The sequence below is a fragment of the Podarcis liolepis genome, assembly GCF_965112155.1.
Source record: "Podarcis liolepis genome assembly, chromosome: 15".
Classification (NCBI taxonomy): domain Eukaryota; kingdom Metazoa; phylum Chordata; class Lepidosauria; order Squamata; family Lacertidae; genus Podarcis; species Podarcis liolepis.
Genome location: NC_139566.1, coordinates 28,580,287 through 28,595,503, shown reverse-complemented (window position 1 = coordinate 28,595,503; position 15,217 = coordinate 28,580,287). Strand labels below are relative to the sequence as shown.

General features: G+C 49.9%; 1 protein-coding gene across 3 annotated transcripts in view; it reads left to right on the top strand.

The window, feature by feature from the left end:
• The first annotated feature begins 1,270 nt into the window (after nt 1–1,270).
• The window catches only part of LOC310694904 (T-box-containing protein TBX6L-like), a 23,717-nt gene continuing 9,770 nt past the window's right edge, over nt 1,271–15,217 (top strand). Inside the window, exons 1-5 of one of the 3 annotated variants that reach the window (XM_083478730.1) lie at nt 1,271–1,360; nt 1,631–2,850; nt 12,191–12,323; nt 13,490–13,592; nt 15,008–15,172. In XM_083478730.1, coding sequence (XP_083334856.1) covers nt 12,262–12,323; nt 13,490–13,592; nt 15,008–15,172 — 330 coding nt within the window. In that variant the 5' untranslated portion in view covers nt 1,271–1,360; nt 1,631–2,850; nt 12,191–12,261. Of the gene's footprint in view, nt 1,361–1,630; nt 2,851–3,004; nt 3,056–7,069; nt 7,428–12,190; nt 12,324–13,489; nt 13,593–15,007; nt 15,173–15,217 lie in introns of those variants that run through there. The other 2 variants (XM_083478731.1, XM_083478729.1) reach the window with 2 other exon arrangements.

Sequence of the window (15,217 nt, the reverse complement as noted above, 5' to 3'; positions counted from 1 at the left end):
TTTAATAAAAGCCCAAGTTGGAAAGTCAAATTCTGGCAGGAAATGGCTGTAAGTGGAAAAGGGGTAGTGGTCCTTCTCTTGGTCTCCCCTTTCACGCACCCCACTTGTAGTAACTCCCCACCTTTTCCTCTGGGCCAGCCACTGCCTCTCAGCCCTGCCTACCTTGCAGGATGGTAAAGGTAAAGGGACCCCTGACCATTAGGTCCAGTCGTGGCCGACTCTGGGGTTGTGGCGCTCATCTCGCTTTACTGGCTGAGGGAGCCGGCGTACAGCTTCTGGGTCATGTGGCCAGCAGGACTAAGCCGCTTCTGGCGAACCAGAGCAGCGCACGGAAATGCCGTTTACCTTCCCGCCAGAGTGGTACCTATTTATCTACTTGTACTTTGATGTGCTTTTGAACTGCTAGGTTGGCAGGAGCAGGGACCGAGCAACGGGAGCTCACCCCGTCACGGAGATTTGAACCGCCGAACTTCTGATCGGCAAGTCCTAGGCTCTATGGTTTAACCCACAGCGCCACCCGCATCCCTTTGCAGGATTGTAGGTGAGGGTAAAAAGGAGAGAGGAAATTCCAGACCATGTATGCCGCCTTGGTCTCCTTGTGGGGGAAAGCGGGATATAAATGTAGAAATAAAACAGACCAGCTAACTTTCTTAACGAGCAACTTGCAAGCTTCTTACTGGAAGCTGCTTATCTCTAATAACTGCCAAAATATTGTGGGCAAAGGATGAGACTCCAGTTGAGCAATGGGACCACACTTAAGCCTTATTAGAAAAACTGACCAGATCCCTGAGAGCTGTTTCTGGTAATTAAGACAGATATGACTTCTATATGAAAGACAGTGATTTCCTGGCATGTGTTAGTGTTGCAGATGGCAAATTGCCCCCGCCACCGCCCACTGGCTTTTAGGGAGAGATGTTTGAGGATAAATACCAAACGGCACAATTTAAGAGGACAGAAGAACCTCTTCCCTCTTCTTGCCGTGTATCCTTTTTGTTAACGGTAATTGTTCCCTGAACGTCTTCTATTTTCTTGTTCCATTTTTTGGAAAACAGCAAAAGGGTTTTGTGAGAAGGGATGGAGAGCATAATTATTTAGGCTTAAACTTGTGTATTTTGCACCGGGCTTTGGCTGGCAATATTGGGCGTTCTTGGGAAAACAACGGGGATCTTGACAGACTGAAAACTGACACACACATATCCTGTTCCATTGCTCAAAACATTGGAAGTGGAGGTATTTTTCTCTCTGGTTGTGACCTTCTGGCAGAGATGTTCTAGAGCTTGGGAGCAAAAACCATGAAGCTCAAACTGGATCTTCTCTGGACTGCTTGAGGGGAGTCCATTTGAAGAAGAAGAGAAGAAGAGTTTGGATTTGATATCCCGCTTTATCACTACTGGAAGGAGTCTCAAAGCAGCTAACATTCTCCTTTCCCTTCCTCCCCCACAACAAACACTCTGTGAGGTGAGTGAGGCTGAGAGACTTCAAAGAAGTGTGACTGGCCCAAGGTCACCCAGCAGCTGCATATGGAGGAGCGGAGACGCGAACCCGGTTCCCCAGATTACGAGACTACCGCTTTTAACCACTACACCACACTGGCTCCTTTGGAGCACCTGGGTGGCCACTGTGAGAACAGGATGCTGGACTAGATGGGCCCACACTGTGGCCGGATCCAGCTGCTGTAGGAGTCTTCTTAGGCTGCTTTTTTTTAAGGATCTCCAAAAAAATCCCGAAGCATTACAAATGGGTCAGAGATGGTACCTCCTAGCCAGTTTGATTCTTTCCCTGCCTCCTGGTGAGATGCAAATCTGCCCCCCCCCCCCAAAAAAAACATTGTGTGTGTGTGGTTAGCAGGTGCTCAGTCTGTCTGCTACTTCATCTCCCCTTTTGCCCAAAAAAGAGCATCAAAGCTGCTCAGGGCAGAGTTGTGTAGTGTGAGAGGCCCTCAGCTGCACACTTAACAGCTTGTGTGTGTTTTAAAGGAAGAAGCCAAAAGTGATTGTAAAACGAAGGAAAGAGAAGAGAGTAAATGGTCCATGTTTCTGCCACCGCCTCTTTGCATTTCCACTACTTTAATGGGATAATAAATTCAAAGGGAACCAGCCCATTTGTGCTTTAATTGGACGCTCGTGAGTGGTTTTCTCCCCAAAGACCGGCATCCACATCCATGACAACAACAAAATTGCTGGCCACAATGACAGGCAGGACCCAAATATTCCCCTCCTCCCGAGTGCCAAGCAATTTCCCGAGGTCATTCCATGGCCTCACATCTTTGGCCCAGCAGTGTCAGATAGAGTGCCACTCTACATGGAGGCTCAATCTGGCTCAGAACCACAGATTGGCCTGATCCTTCGTAAAAAAAACACCACCATGTGAGTTAGTGGCCACCCCTACGGGATCCACCTGCCTGTCTTTCCCAGATCCACTTCCTTTCTTGGCTGACCAAAGGAGAGGACGGGAAACCCTGGCATCTGAGAGAGAAATCAGCAGATAACAGCAAACAGATGCAAAGGGGAGTTTTTTTAAGGGGGGAAAGGACCTTGGGGGCGATGACTCCCTCTCCTAGCATAATTTCACACCAAGAACAGTTGGTGGAGAGCATTATTCAGTCCCTGTCCTCATCAGGAGCTGTGTTTGCTGCCATTCCCAGGAGGTTCTCCTGGACTCTAGGTCAGGAATTGGCTCTGACGTGACCAAAACTTCACTCAACGGGCAGCCCTGGAACTGATCGTAGGCACCGGAAATGCCACCCCATTGTTGAAGACATTGCTGGACCAGCGGAACTCCCCACCACCGCAGCATGGCCTAGCTCTCAAGCCCTGCCATCCTCACAGCAATGGCAGGCCAAGGGCTGAGGTAAGTCAGCGCTTTCCCTTCCCTCATTTTGGCCTGCTTTTCCACCTCCCCTCTGCTCCGGGCAGAGTCTGTTTGGGCTGAGGCAAGGGAGATGCGTTAGGCCATGGCCTGGGTGGTTGTCACGCAGAAGATGAGGGGGCACCCCACTTCCTCTGGGGGTGGCTTGAGTGCTGCCTTCCTCTGAAGCTGAGAAGGATGTTGTGATGTGAGCCTACTTTGCCAATTTTGCACTGGAGGGGAGCGCTTTGGGGTCCGTTGTTGGGGTACCACCTTTTCCCATAGTGAGGGGTTAGGCTGCTCAAGGTGGCCGCAGATTGAGGTGCGATTAAAGCTGGTCCATTTTTACCTGAGCTCAGCGCCTTCCATCGATCAGCACCTCTGAAAACATAATCCTGGACTCTGTGATCCAGCAGCCACATGTGGTTTTCCCCTGCCAACCTGTGCCTGCCTGTGGCTCACAAGAAGGTCCTGAAGCAGCCACCTTGTGGAGCCTGCAGGATCAGGCCAAAGGGGGCCTGTCTAATCCAGTCTCTGCTTCTCAATGTGGGTTTGGGGGGCTGGCCCTAATCCTGCCTCTCTGCCTGCCTCTAGCAGGGCCTGTTTGCTGCCTCGGCATCCACTGGGGAAGGAAGCAAATGTCCAGAAGGCCTCCTCTGCCCCCCCCCCCGTGTCTCCTCCCAGCCCATCCTTCAGCTCAGGCCCCCATGGGACCCTGCCTGGAGCGGCCCCTCCTGTCCCCTCAATCTCCCCCCCCCTCCAGAGCTATCAACACTTTCCTCTTCTCCCTTGAGAGCTATTCAGAGGCTCTTTGAGAGATGCCAATAAACTCTTTGGTGTGAAAGTAAAATTGCTGTCCCTTTCTCTCCCCCCCCCAATCTTTAGTTGCCACTAATGGGATGGCTGCTCTTTTGAATGTTGCTGTGGGTCCCCCCTTCCCCACTCAGAACTTTAAGGTCTCTCAGATATATATTTTCTCTCTTCCTCCCACCCCCACCCCATTTTGGCCACTGTGCAGCTCTTGTGTAGGGCTGGACATTCCCGAAAGGGGGGGGGGTGGACATGTGTCTTGGAGTTTCTCTTGGGGCTCCTGAACGGGACACACAAAAGCAGCACCCTCTGCGGCTCACGAAAGCAGCGGTTCACTCTGTGGGCAAAGGGGCCACCTCAGCTGGATGCTGGACTTTGCCTGTGGAGATCCAGGTTCGAATTCCCCACCCCTTGGCTACAAAGTTGGGGGTGCGGCCTGGGCCCATGGCGCTTGCCAAGAACCAAAAGGCTTGCGGGCCGGAGTGGGGGGACGAGAAGGAAAGCAGAGTTTGTTCTGTGGAGGAAGTGCGGTGTGTGTGAAATGCGAGGATTTGGCGTCACACCTGGGGGGTGGAGTGGGGGGCTGGTTTGCCTGCCATGGCTCCCTCCCCAGAGCGGTCAAGGGAGCTGGAGCTCCTCAAAGCGGAAAAGGACCCAACTGAGCCAGAAAAGAGAGGTACAGCCATGTAGACCTGCAGCTTTCCGGAGGGTGGGGCTGTGGGGGTCTGCCTGATGCAGTGGCGTAGCATGGGGGGTGCAGGGGGGGCCAGCCACACCGGGCGCAACATCTGGGGGTTAGGGTTAGGGGGCGCAAATCCACGGGTTAGGGGGCGCAAATTACTTGCCTTGCCCCGGGTGCTGACAACCCACGCTACACCACTGGCCTGATGGGCTTTTTCTCCTGTCCCCTTGCACTGGGGAGGGGGCAGTGAGGGTGGCAAAGCAGACTTGACTTTCTTACTATTGGTCCTAAGGCTTAAGCCCAAAACATCTGAGAAGCTTCTGGACGGTCAAGCCTGCTGAACTTTATTGTATCAGGAAGTGGGTGCTGAGCCCGGCTGCATTACGCTCTGCTTTATTTCTCTCTCTTTCCCTCTGCCCCCAGCCCAGAAACAGAAGCTAAATCAGGGTTTCCCAAACTTAGGCCTCCAGCTGTTTTTGGACTACAGTCCCCATCACCCCTGACCACAGGTCCTGCTAGCCAGGGATGATGGGAGTTGTAGTCTAACAACAGCTGGAGACCCAAGTTTGAGCTAAATGGAAGGCATGCAGTTAAAGAGCGCAGGGATCCTGGGCGCATTTACTTGTGAGTAAGTTCCCCCCCAATGTTCTACGCAGAGGAGACCAATGAGGAATAATAGCCGTCATTCACAGGGGTGTACTCTGGGCAGAACTTGGTTGCATATAACCCGCTGGTTCCAGCGGTTCTCAACCTGTGGGTCCCCAGATGTTGTTGGACTACAACTCCCATCATCCCTGAGCTCTGGCCTTGCTAGCTAGGGCTGATAGGAGTTGTAGTTCAACAACATCTGGGGACCCACAGGTTGAGAAAGGCTGCTTTAGGCTTACTTACAAGTAAACATGTGTCGGATCACAGTCAGTTTCTATAAAAATTCTATAAAAATTCCTTCCAGTAGCACCTTAAAGACCAACTAAGTTAGTTCTTGGTATGAGCTTTCGTGTGCATGCACAATTCTTCAGATACACTGTGTATCTGAAGAAGTGTGCATGCACACGAAAGCTCATACCAAGAACTAACTTAGTTGGTCTTTAAGGTGCTACTGGAAGGAATTTTTTTATTTTGACTATGGCAGACCAACACGGCTACCTATCTGTAACTGTAGTCAGTTTGTAGTCAGAGGAAGAGCATGGGCTGGACAGCAATGAAAGGAGGCGCTGCAGCTGCCTGTGGAGCCCTTTAAAAGAGCACTTGCCTTTGCATTTTCCTCTCCGGGGGGGCTGTCAAGTGGCTGTGAAGCATTTCGCATCTTCCTCCCATGCTGCTAACTAACCAGGAAGGAGTGGGGGGTTGAGGTGGAGAAAAATAAGTCTTCCTCTTGTTTTGCAAGAATAGGAGTCCTTTTGAGCAGCCCACCCCTCCAGATTCTGGATAGGACACCCCCCCACACACCTCCATCCTCCTTCCTTGCCTCCAAGTTGTTATTTATTAATTTGATTTATATTCTGCCCTTTATCCAAAGATCCCAGGGCAGTGCACCACATTAAGAACACATTTTACAGAACATCAGTAATCAAAACCCGATAAAAAGCATAACAGGGAGCATAATACCAAGCCAAGCATAATAACAGCACTCCCTGTTTAGATTTGTCTTCTGCAAGACCCGAAACAAACAGGGGAGTGGGGGGCTGGATTTTGCCTTGGAGCAGCATACTTGGGCTGCGGGCACTTTGCTGTCTTAAAAACGCAACTAGTTGTTCTTTTTCTCCATTTGGATCAAAACCAGTTTGGCAGCGGCCGGATGGGGCATGTGGACCAGATTAAAAGGCAGCATTCCCAAGGATAGCGCTGGGCTGTGCTAGTGGCACCCACTGGGTGCAGAGTAAAGGGGCTATTGGGACAGGTCCACAATGATGTGCAGCCAGTGTGCTTGGCGGTTAACCAGAAGGTTGGTGTTTGGAGCCCAACCATGGATGGATGTGGGAGCAAGAGACCTGCCTTGCCGGGGGTTGGACTCTACCATTCTATGAACTGGTACTTGAAAATGCAGCCAGTTCTGCGGAGGAGCTCGGCTCAGCAATGGCAACAACAACATCCCGAGATGCTTGCACTTTGGAAAACAGAAGTGGATGAGGACGCATGAGGAGAAGGGAGGGGAACTTCTGACCTCGCTTGGCCGCTGGGCTTCAGTGAGACGGGAAGCCCTGGGCCAGCCAGCCACTCTCAGGGTGAAGCTCTGCTTTAGTTGGGGGCAGTCAGTGCGCCAAGAGGGAACCCATTTGCCTCTGGGTAATGAACCCTGGCCGGGACATGGGTGGCACTGTGGGTTAAACCACAGAGCCTAGGACTTGCCGCTCAGAAGGACGGCGGTTCGAATCCCCGTGACGGGGTGAGCTCCCGTTGCTCGGTCCCTGCTCCTGTCAACCTAGCAGTTCGAAAGCACGTCAAAGTGCAAGTAGATAAATAGGTACCGCTCCGGCGGGAAGGTAAACGGCATTTCCATGCGCTGCTCTGGTTCGCCAGAAGTGGCTTAGTCCTGCTGACCACATGACCCAGAAGCTGTACGCCAATAAAGCAAGATGAGCGCCGCAACCCCAGAGTCGGCCACAACTGGACCTAATAGTCAGGGGTCCCTTTACCTTAATGAACCCTGGCCCTGGTGTAAGGATGAGGGGTCCCTTGGTGTTCCTGGCCCCCTGGCACCTCCTGCCGCTTGGCTGGTCTGAGTGGGCATTAGCCGTCCAGGGAGGGGTCTTTCCTTCTCCTGGTGGGGTTTCCTGTATCTCAAAGCCATGTTAATTCACTGGGCTTCTCCTCTCTCCAGCCATTGCAGGGCAGCAGCAGATATTTCCTCTCTTTGTTCCTGCTGGACATCAAAGGTTGGGGGGGGGGGGAGAGAGAGAGAGAGCCGGGGCTGGCTCCTCCCCACTTGTTAAACCTTCATAAGCCAGGAACTCACCTTGGCTCCAAGCTGAGCTGAGTCTTTCCTCCTTTGGCCTCTCTGTTGTGTGTTTGGGTCTAGACTCCTGCAACTATCCTCACACATCTCTCTGGCTCCTTCCAGCGCCTGGGAAGATGCAAGCCGGACCAGGTAGGTGCTCAGCCTTCCTGGATTTCTTAAGCCCCAGAGGGGAGAGGAGGGAAGCTGTGTCCGCCTGGCTTGCTAGGTTAGTTGTGGTGGCTTTCTGTACAGTAGGAACAGACCAAAGCCCCACCAGTCAGGCTGCGCTCTTGTATTGATTGCCTCTCCTGGATTGGGACCCGAGTGCGTTTTATCTCACGAAGTGTGGGCAGCCTGCTGTCTCCATGCCACTCTCCCCACACAAACCGTGGGGCAGGACTGCATTGAGGAAAACCTGATTTTAAGGAAATATCAACCATCTGACTTTCTGAAGACACCTAAAGGGAAGTTGTTAATGTTTGATGTTGTATTCTGTTTTAATTTGTTGGAAGCTGAGTGGCTGAGGAAACCCAGTCAGACGGGCTGTATGTATGTATGTATGTATGTATGTATGTATGTATGTATGTATTATACCCCACCCCAGTCTAAACAACTCTTCTTCTGCACCCCCATCCAACAAGCGGGCTTCATTCTGCCTCTTTGTGGGTCTCCCAGGTGGTCAGAAACACCTCCTGAACTTTTATTTCTGTTCTGGAGCTCAGATGCGCTTGCTCCAAACCGCACTTGCTTAGCAGAGGGTCAGAAACTTCTCCTGGCACCTTCAGTGGTAACCAAATCTGTTCCACCAGCAGGCTGTCACTGGTGAAATGCTTCATGGTGTAACTCCGTGACTATGCTGAAGGCAGCCCTGTTCAGAGAAGTTTTTAGTGTGTGGTGTTGTGTTGTGTTTTTACTATTTTTTTGTTTTTATCATGCTCCATAGCAAATGCTCTGCCGATGTAAGGAGACATATGCTAGGGGTGAAGGACATTCTCCCCGGTGACCCCAAATGGTCCCCCAGTTGCCAGGCTGCCTTGCCATTTGGGCTGAAGGCTTTGCTTGTTTGGGGGGGAATCTGTTGGTTGGGGGCTGTTTGCTTCTTTGTGGCTCAACCTGGGGAAAGTGTGTGTGTGCTTTGCTTGTCTATCAGGGGCCGGCAGATGCCTCTTAATGGGGGATTGGGAGGGAGGCAGAAGCAGGGACTTATAGGAGGTTCAGCTGAAAACTTTGGGTATTTTCCTCCCATTTTTTAATCTATTTTTTAATCAACAACTAATATATTCGCCAAAGGCACTCTTTTTGTGATTTATTCCACAATTCTTTCATTTTACACCACATCAAGCTACAGTCTAGCCACAAATTGAAGAGAGATTGGCATATGTGCCAAACAAATAAGACACACACGCCTCCTACACCCCTTGAAATTTAAGCATTTTCGTTGCGACGATTTGATGAAATCGGTTGCTCCTCTAGATCGAGAAAGTGTTTCAGAACTTGCGGCTTCTTGATCAATGGGCAGTGCTTCATGCCAGCCCAAATAACGTTCTGTCAAACTCTCTTGCTTGCTTCCTGCCAGGCGCAATCGCCCCCATCTTTTGCAAAAAGAACCGGTGCCACCACTCAGCATGGCTCAGCAAATGCCACAGCGCCAGCCTCTTAAATGTCCCAGGTATTTGAAGAGAAGCAGCCCCGTTATCTTAATTCCTTGCAGAATGTGCTGCAGTTGCCTTGTACAGAAGTCTCTCTTTTTGGAGCCCTGGGCTCTGCCTCACGATTCCCCTCTCTGCCACTGCTTTTGCTGTACCACCAGAGCTTATTCTGCACCCGCCCTGCCAGCTTGCTTGCAGGGAAGCCCCCACCCTTGCCCCTGGCCCAGAGCCATCCGATCTGTGAAACCCACCTCCCTTCCTCTCTTTAAGGAGAAGCAGTTTGCGACCAGTGGGGGACAAGCATCCTCCTTTGCTCCAAAGTTTTCGTGGCTCCTTTCAAGTCCCTGCTGGAGGAGATGGAGCCTAGTCTGGCAAGGAGATGTTAACGGTCCACAGCAAAGTGGGTGTCACTTCTGCAGGAGTCCATTAATGCTGAATCAAAGCAGGAAACTGATGGGGAACTGCAGGGTTTGTTTTGCCTTTGGGGTTGCCTGTGAATTGGAAGTTGGTTTTGCTGTTTGTCATCAAGAGGTTCACTGAGACAAACTAAGCACTTCCGAACCCCCTCTCTGGTTGACAGGGAAGCTAAATAAGCAAAGAATCCCCATCCTTAAAATGTTGTTGTTGTTGTTGATCTTAAAATGATTTCCCCTACTTAGTTCAGCTGGTGGCTTCAGGATTGCTATCTATCTCAAATCCCCACCCCTATATCTGTCTTAAATTGTTTTGGTTTTTTAAAAAATAATTTTAATGTAATTATTTTATAGTTCCCACTGTTTGTTAAAATATATATATATTTTCCATTGGTTTTAATTCTACATTTAATACTGTACTTAATGCATTATACTGGTTTTATGTGCTGTTTCCTCCCTCCCTTCTCTACTGGTTCTTGACCGAGATATATATATAATTTGGCCACATGGGAAAGAAAAACTAGATAGCTTCCTCACACATCTCAACAGCCTACACCCCAAAATACAATTCACTATGGAAATAGAAGCCAACAACCAACTTCCCTTCCTTGACGTCCTAATCTACAAAAAACCTGATGGCTCCCTAGGACACACTATCTACCGGAAAAAAACACACACCAACCGCTACTTACATGCACAATCACACCACCACCCTGCACAAATAAACTCCGTAGCCAAGACTCTCATCTCCAGAACCAAACGCCTGGCTGACAAAGACCACTTGACAACTGAGTTACAGAATCTCTCAAATGTGTTAATCGCCAATGGATACCAGCAAAACAGGGTTACGAAGCTAATCCAAAAAGAAACACCCCCCAAAAACCAAGACACAGAAGAAAACAATGGCATGGCCCTCCTTCCTTATATCAAGGGCACTACAGATAAAATTAGCAAAATCCTCCATAAACACAATATCAAAACAGCCTTTTGCACCAACCAAAAAATAGCCAATATCCTCAGAAACCCCAAAGATAAAATCCAGTTGGAAAACCAAGGGGTCTATGAAATACCCTGCAAAGTCTGCCCAGCCACGTACATTGGACAAACAAACAGACGAATAAATGCACGTATCGCAGAACACAAGAATGCCGTCAAAAAAGAAGAAAAAACTTCCTCTCTTTTCCAACACATGAAAGAAACAGGACACGAAATTAATTTTGCAGATTCCAAATTGCTCTTTAACATGGAACATCACCACAAGAGAATAATCATGGAAGCCATCGAGATAGAGAAACACCCTCACAACATGAACAAGCGTGACGACACGTCCCGCCTGCCAGACATCTGGAAATTAGCCCTCCCCACAAAAACCGACACCAGAACCAGAGGCACACAGAACGCCATCACCAATCAACCACACCAGACCCAAACCCAGACCCTCTCCACAGATAAATTACAGACACCATCCAGTAGCCAAACCATAGTGGCACCTCCGGATGCTGCACCCCCCTGCAATCCCTACACAGATCTGGCTGGCACAGGGCACAAAACCACAGCTCGCCCCTATACACGAAGCCAAGCCAGAGCACAACTAAGTGCAGTACAGCCATCTTCTCAGAAAAACTCTTCACAAGCTCAAGAGGTCAAGACACGAAAGCTTTAGCAACTAATCCACACTTAATGACCCACCTAAGTGGTACTCAGAATATCACTCAAGAAATCACTCAAGATATCCCTCAAGTAATTAAGGAACAAAAGAAGAAAAGGCACACTAACCTGGGAACTTCCTCTCTGCCCAGAACGTTGGAGGCTATACGCCACACCCCCTCAACAGTATTTATAGGAACTCAAACACTGAGATCCTGCTCTGTTCCAGTAACAAGAAGCCGAAAGCACCAGCCTGAAGATGACGAGTGAGACCTCGTCGAAACGTCGCCTAGACACCCCAACTCTTACACGGGAAGACACCCGAAGACACCAAAACCTGCATTCCTGTACCCGTGAAAATCTACGAAAGCATATATATATATATATATATATATATATATATATATATATATATATGGTTTTGTTCTTGGGCTCCAGCTCCCATCAGCCCCCCAGAAAGCAGAGCCAATTGTAAATTATGATGGGAGTTGAAGTTTTCTATCTATCCCCCATGCTCCCAAACAACAAAACCCCCCACCCTTTTTCAAAAGACGGTTTGGGGACAGGTGGTTTACTATTCCCCCACCACCGCCACCCTCTAATTTCTCCTTTGAACAGCTTGGATAGCTCAATTGGTTAGATTGTGGTGCTGGATAACACCAAGGTTGAAGGTTCGATCCCGAAATGGACAGCTGCATATTCCTGTGTTGAAATGGGTTGGACTTCGAGATGATCCTCAGGGTCCCTTCCAACTCTATGATTATATGAAAACCCTAAAGAAATGTGTTCGGTGTTCTTGCTGGCAATGCCCATGGCCGTCTCTGAGTACCAGCCACAGGGGAGTTTAGCAGTTTAAGCAGAAAATATCCACTAAGCATTAAAAGCTGGAAGGGCAGCAGAGGCAACCTTCAGGGGGCAGGCAGAGCTTGGGGGAAGACTTTCTTCCGCTGGAAGGCACAGCATTTGGGGGTGCTTGGGGAGGGTTCCCCTATGCTGGATAATGTTGGAAGCTTTTCTCAAAGTCTAGGGTGATTCCAGGCGGCTTTGCTTCTTGTAACAAAAGCAACCAGCACCCTAAACTCTTTAACATATTTACGGTAGCCGACATTTTCACGGACTGGTCCATGACAGTTGAAGCCATCCAAAATTTCTTCGTGGTCCTCCCCCCTCAAAGTGCCAGTTCTGTCTTTTCTCTCCATCCAAGATGCCAAAACTCTTCCCGAATCTTTGGAGGCCTCATCTCCTAACAGCTCCATTGCGGTCACCCTTGAGGATATGGACCTCTGGATGAAGTTCCACCAAGTGGGAACAGAGATGATCATCACCAAATCTGGACGGTGAGCTGAACCCTGTTCTGTGCCCTTTTGAATCTCTGTTTCTTCGGGGCTTAGGAAGTTGCCCTTGCCAAGGGGACGGGGCAGCACCTCCTCAGGTGATCACGCCCTCACAGTTTTGCTTCAGGCAACCCCCACTTTCCCAACCTCCAGATGTTCAGGGGCTACAGCTCTCTCCAGCCTCAGGATCATACATCTGGAGCTGATAGGAATTGGCCAAAACATCTGGAGGGCACCAGGCTATGGAAGGCAGACTTCAAAGTGCATTGTCCTTCCCTGGTTTCCTAGAAGTTTCTTCATATTGTCATTTCCTTACGAATTTGGATGAAAGTAGTAGCGCTGTGGGTTAAACCACAGAGCCTAGGGCTTGCCGATCAGAAGATCGCGGTTCAAATCCCCATGACGGGGTGAGCTCCCGTTGCTCGGTCCCAGCTCCTGCTGACATCCAACGCCCTTTAAAAATGTGTTGGGGAGTGGGGGGAGGGAATTATTGGGTTGTTTTTGTTTTTATTATGTATTTCATATATTTAATATGGTGGTTTTGTCTTGTCAACCGCCCTGAGACCTGCAGGTACAGGGCGGAATACGAATGTAATTATCAATCGATCAATCAAAACAGCTTCTTCTTCCGTTCCTGATTTCAGAATCCCAGCATCCGTTTCAGTTCATTCTTTTCAAAATTATTTTGGCAAGATGATGATGATGATGATAATGATAATTTATTATTTGTACCCCACCCATCTGGCTGGGTTTCCCCTGCCACCCTGGGTGGCTTCCAACAAAGACCTGCACTGGTGTTGTGCACCATCTATACATCATATTCATGTAATTCTCCTTCAATAGGGAACAATCTGTAAATTTTAAATCAGTTTTCCATAATTTTCCCCAATTTTCCATCCTAATGTTGTGACCTACATCTTGTGCCCATTCCCAGCACTTTTAAAACAATGATGAGGCCTAGAACCTTGATCTAAAAGAAACTGGGACCTTATTTCCCCTGCGGCTGCGCAAGCCATGAGCCCAGCTTTGAAGCCAAGTTTCTTCTGGTCAAAGCTGAGACTGGCCTGAGGGCACAGAGGTAGTTCATGTTCTTTCTCGGTTGCTGCTCTCCCCTACCCCCTCTGAAAAGCTTCCAGCATAAACAGGGCCATCTTTCCTCCTCTCCACAGGCGGATGTTTCCCCAGTGCAAGATCAAAGTTACAGGCTTGATCCCCTATGCGAAGTATCTCATGCTGGTGGACTTTGTGCCGATGGACAGCTTCAGGTACAAGGTAAAGGCTTTCCCCGGTTTCTGGGTGTGATCCAGGCTCCTTCTAACTGGTTTAACAGATTAAGGGTCCAGCAATTAGGCAGATTCCTTCTGATAAAAGTGCTCTGGTGTGTATTCCTCCTTTGCCAGCCTAAGTTGCTTTGGGCGGCTGTGCAGGCAAGCAAGGGCTGGTGGGGGCTGTAGTCCAAAATATCTGGAGGTCTCCAGGTTGACGAAGGCCGTTGTCTGACAGGATTTGTTTTGTGGAGCATTTTAGGCATGTCTGTTGGGGTAGGGGGTGGGATGCGGGTGGTGCTGTGGTCTAAACCACAGAGCCTAGGACTTGCCAATCAGAAGGTCGGCGGTTTGAATCCCCGCGTTGGGGTGAGCTCCCGTTGCTCGGTCCCTGCTCCTGCCAACCTAGCAGTTTGAAAGCACGTCAAAGTGCAAGTAGATAAATAGGTACCGCTCTGGCGGGAAGGTAAACAGCGTTTCCGTGCGCTGCTCTGGTTCGCCAGAAGAGGCTTAGTCATGCTGGCCACATGACCTGGAAGCTGTACGCCGGCTCCCTCGACCAATAAAGCGAGATGAATGGCGCAACCCCAGAGTCTGTCACGACTGGACCTAATGGTCAGGGGTCCCTTTACCTTTACTGGGCTAGGGGAAGCAGCAGTCAAATGGAAACATGTTGATAAAAATAGGTTGTGAGAAGGAAACCTCCATCAGGCTTCAAATTACAGTGGTACCTCAGGTTACATACACTTCAGTTTACAGACTCTGCTAACCCAAAAATAGTACCTCAGGTTAAGAACTTTGCTTCAGGATGAGAACAGAAATTGTGCTCCGTTGGCGCGGTGGCAGTGGGAGGCCCCATTAGCTAAAGTGGTGCCTCAGGTTAAGAACAGTTTCAGTTTACGAACGGACCTCCAGAATGAATTAAGTTCTTAACCTGAGGTACCACTGTACTGGAAAGGAGATTCCGGCTAAAGAACTTTCCGGATTTTTAAGAACTTTCTGGTTTTCAAGCAGAGGTTGGATGGCCATCTGTCATGGATGCTTTAGCTGAGATTTCTGCATTGCAGGGGGTTGGACTAGATGACTCATGGGGTCCCTTCAAACTCTACAATTCTATGGGTCTATCTTCGGGCGCTTGGGGGACTCCTGAGGGCTCAGGCCCGGAAAGGTTGAAGCAGCAGCATCTGCAGCACAGGGAACCTGGACCTCAGCTGCTTGTTCAACCCAACCGCTCTTCTTTCTCCATGGGAGGGGGGTCCTCCATGGCCAGTGGACACCCCCCCCCACTACCCCCAAGCTCTGCAGGATGATTGTGGGGTCACTTCAGGAGTGATCCCCCCAGTTCAAGCAGTGACCTGGGAAGTGAATGTGGCGGGAAATGCTGGGGAGGTCTGTTCATCTTTTCTCTTCCTCATCTCCCAGTGGAACAAGGACCAGTGGGAAGTTGCTGGGAAGGCGGAGCCGCAGCCTCCCTGCCGGACGTACGTCCACCCGGACTCCCCTGCCCTGGGAAGCCACTGGATGAAAGAGCCCATCTCCTTTCAGAAGCTCAAACTGACCAACAACACCCTGGACCAGCACGGCCACGTATGTCAAGAGAGGGCTGGGGAGAAGGGAGGGAGTTTGTGCAGC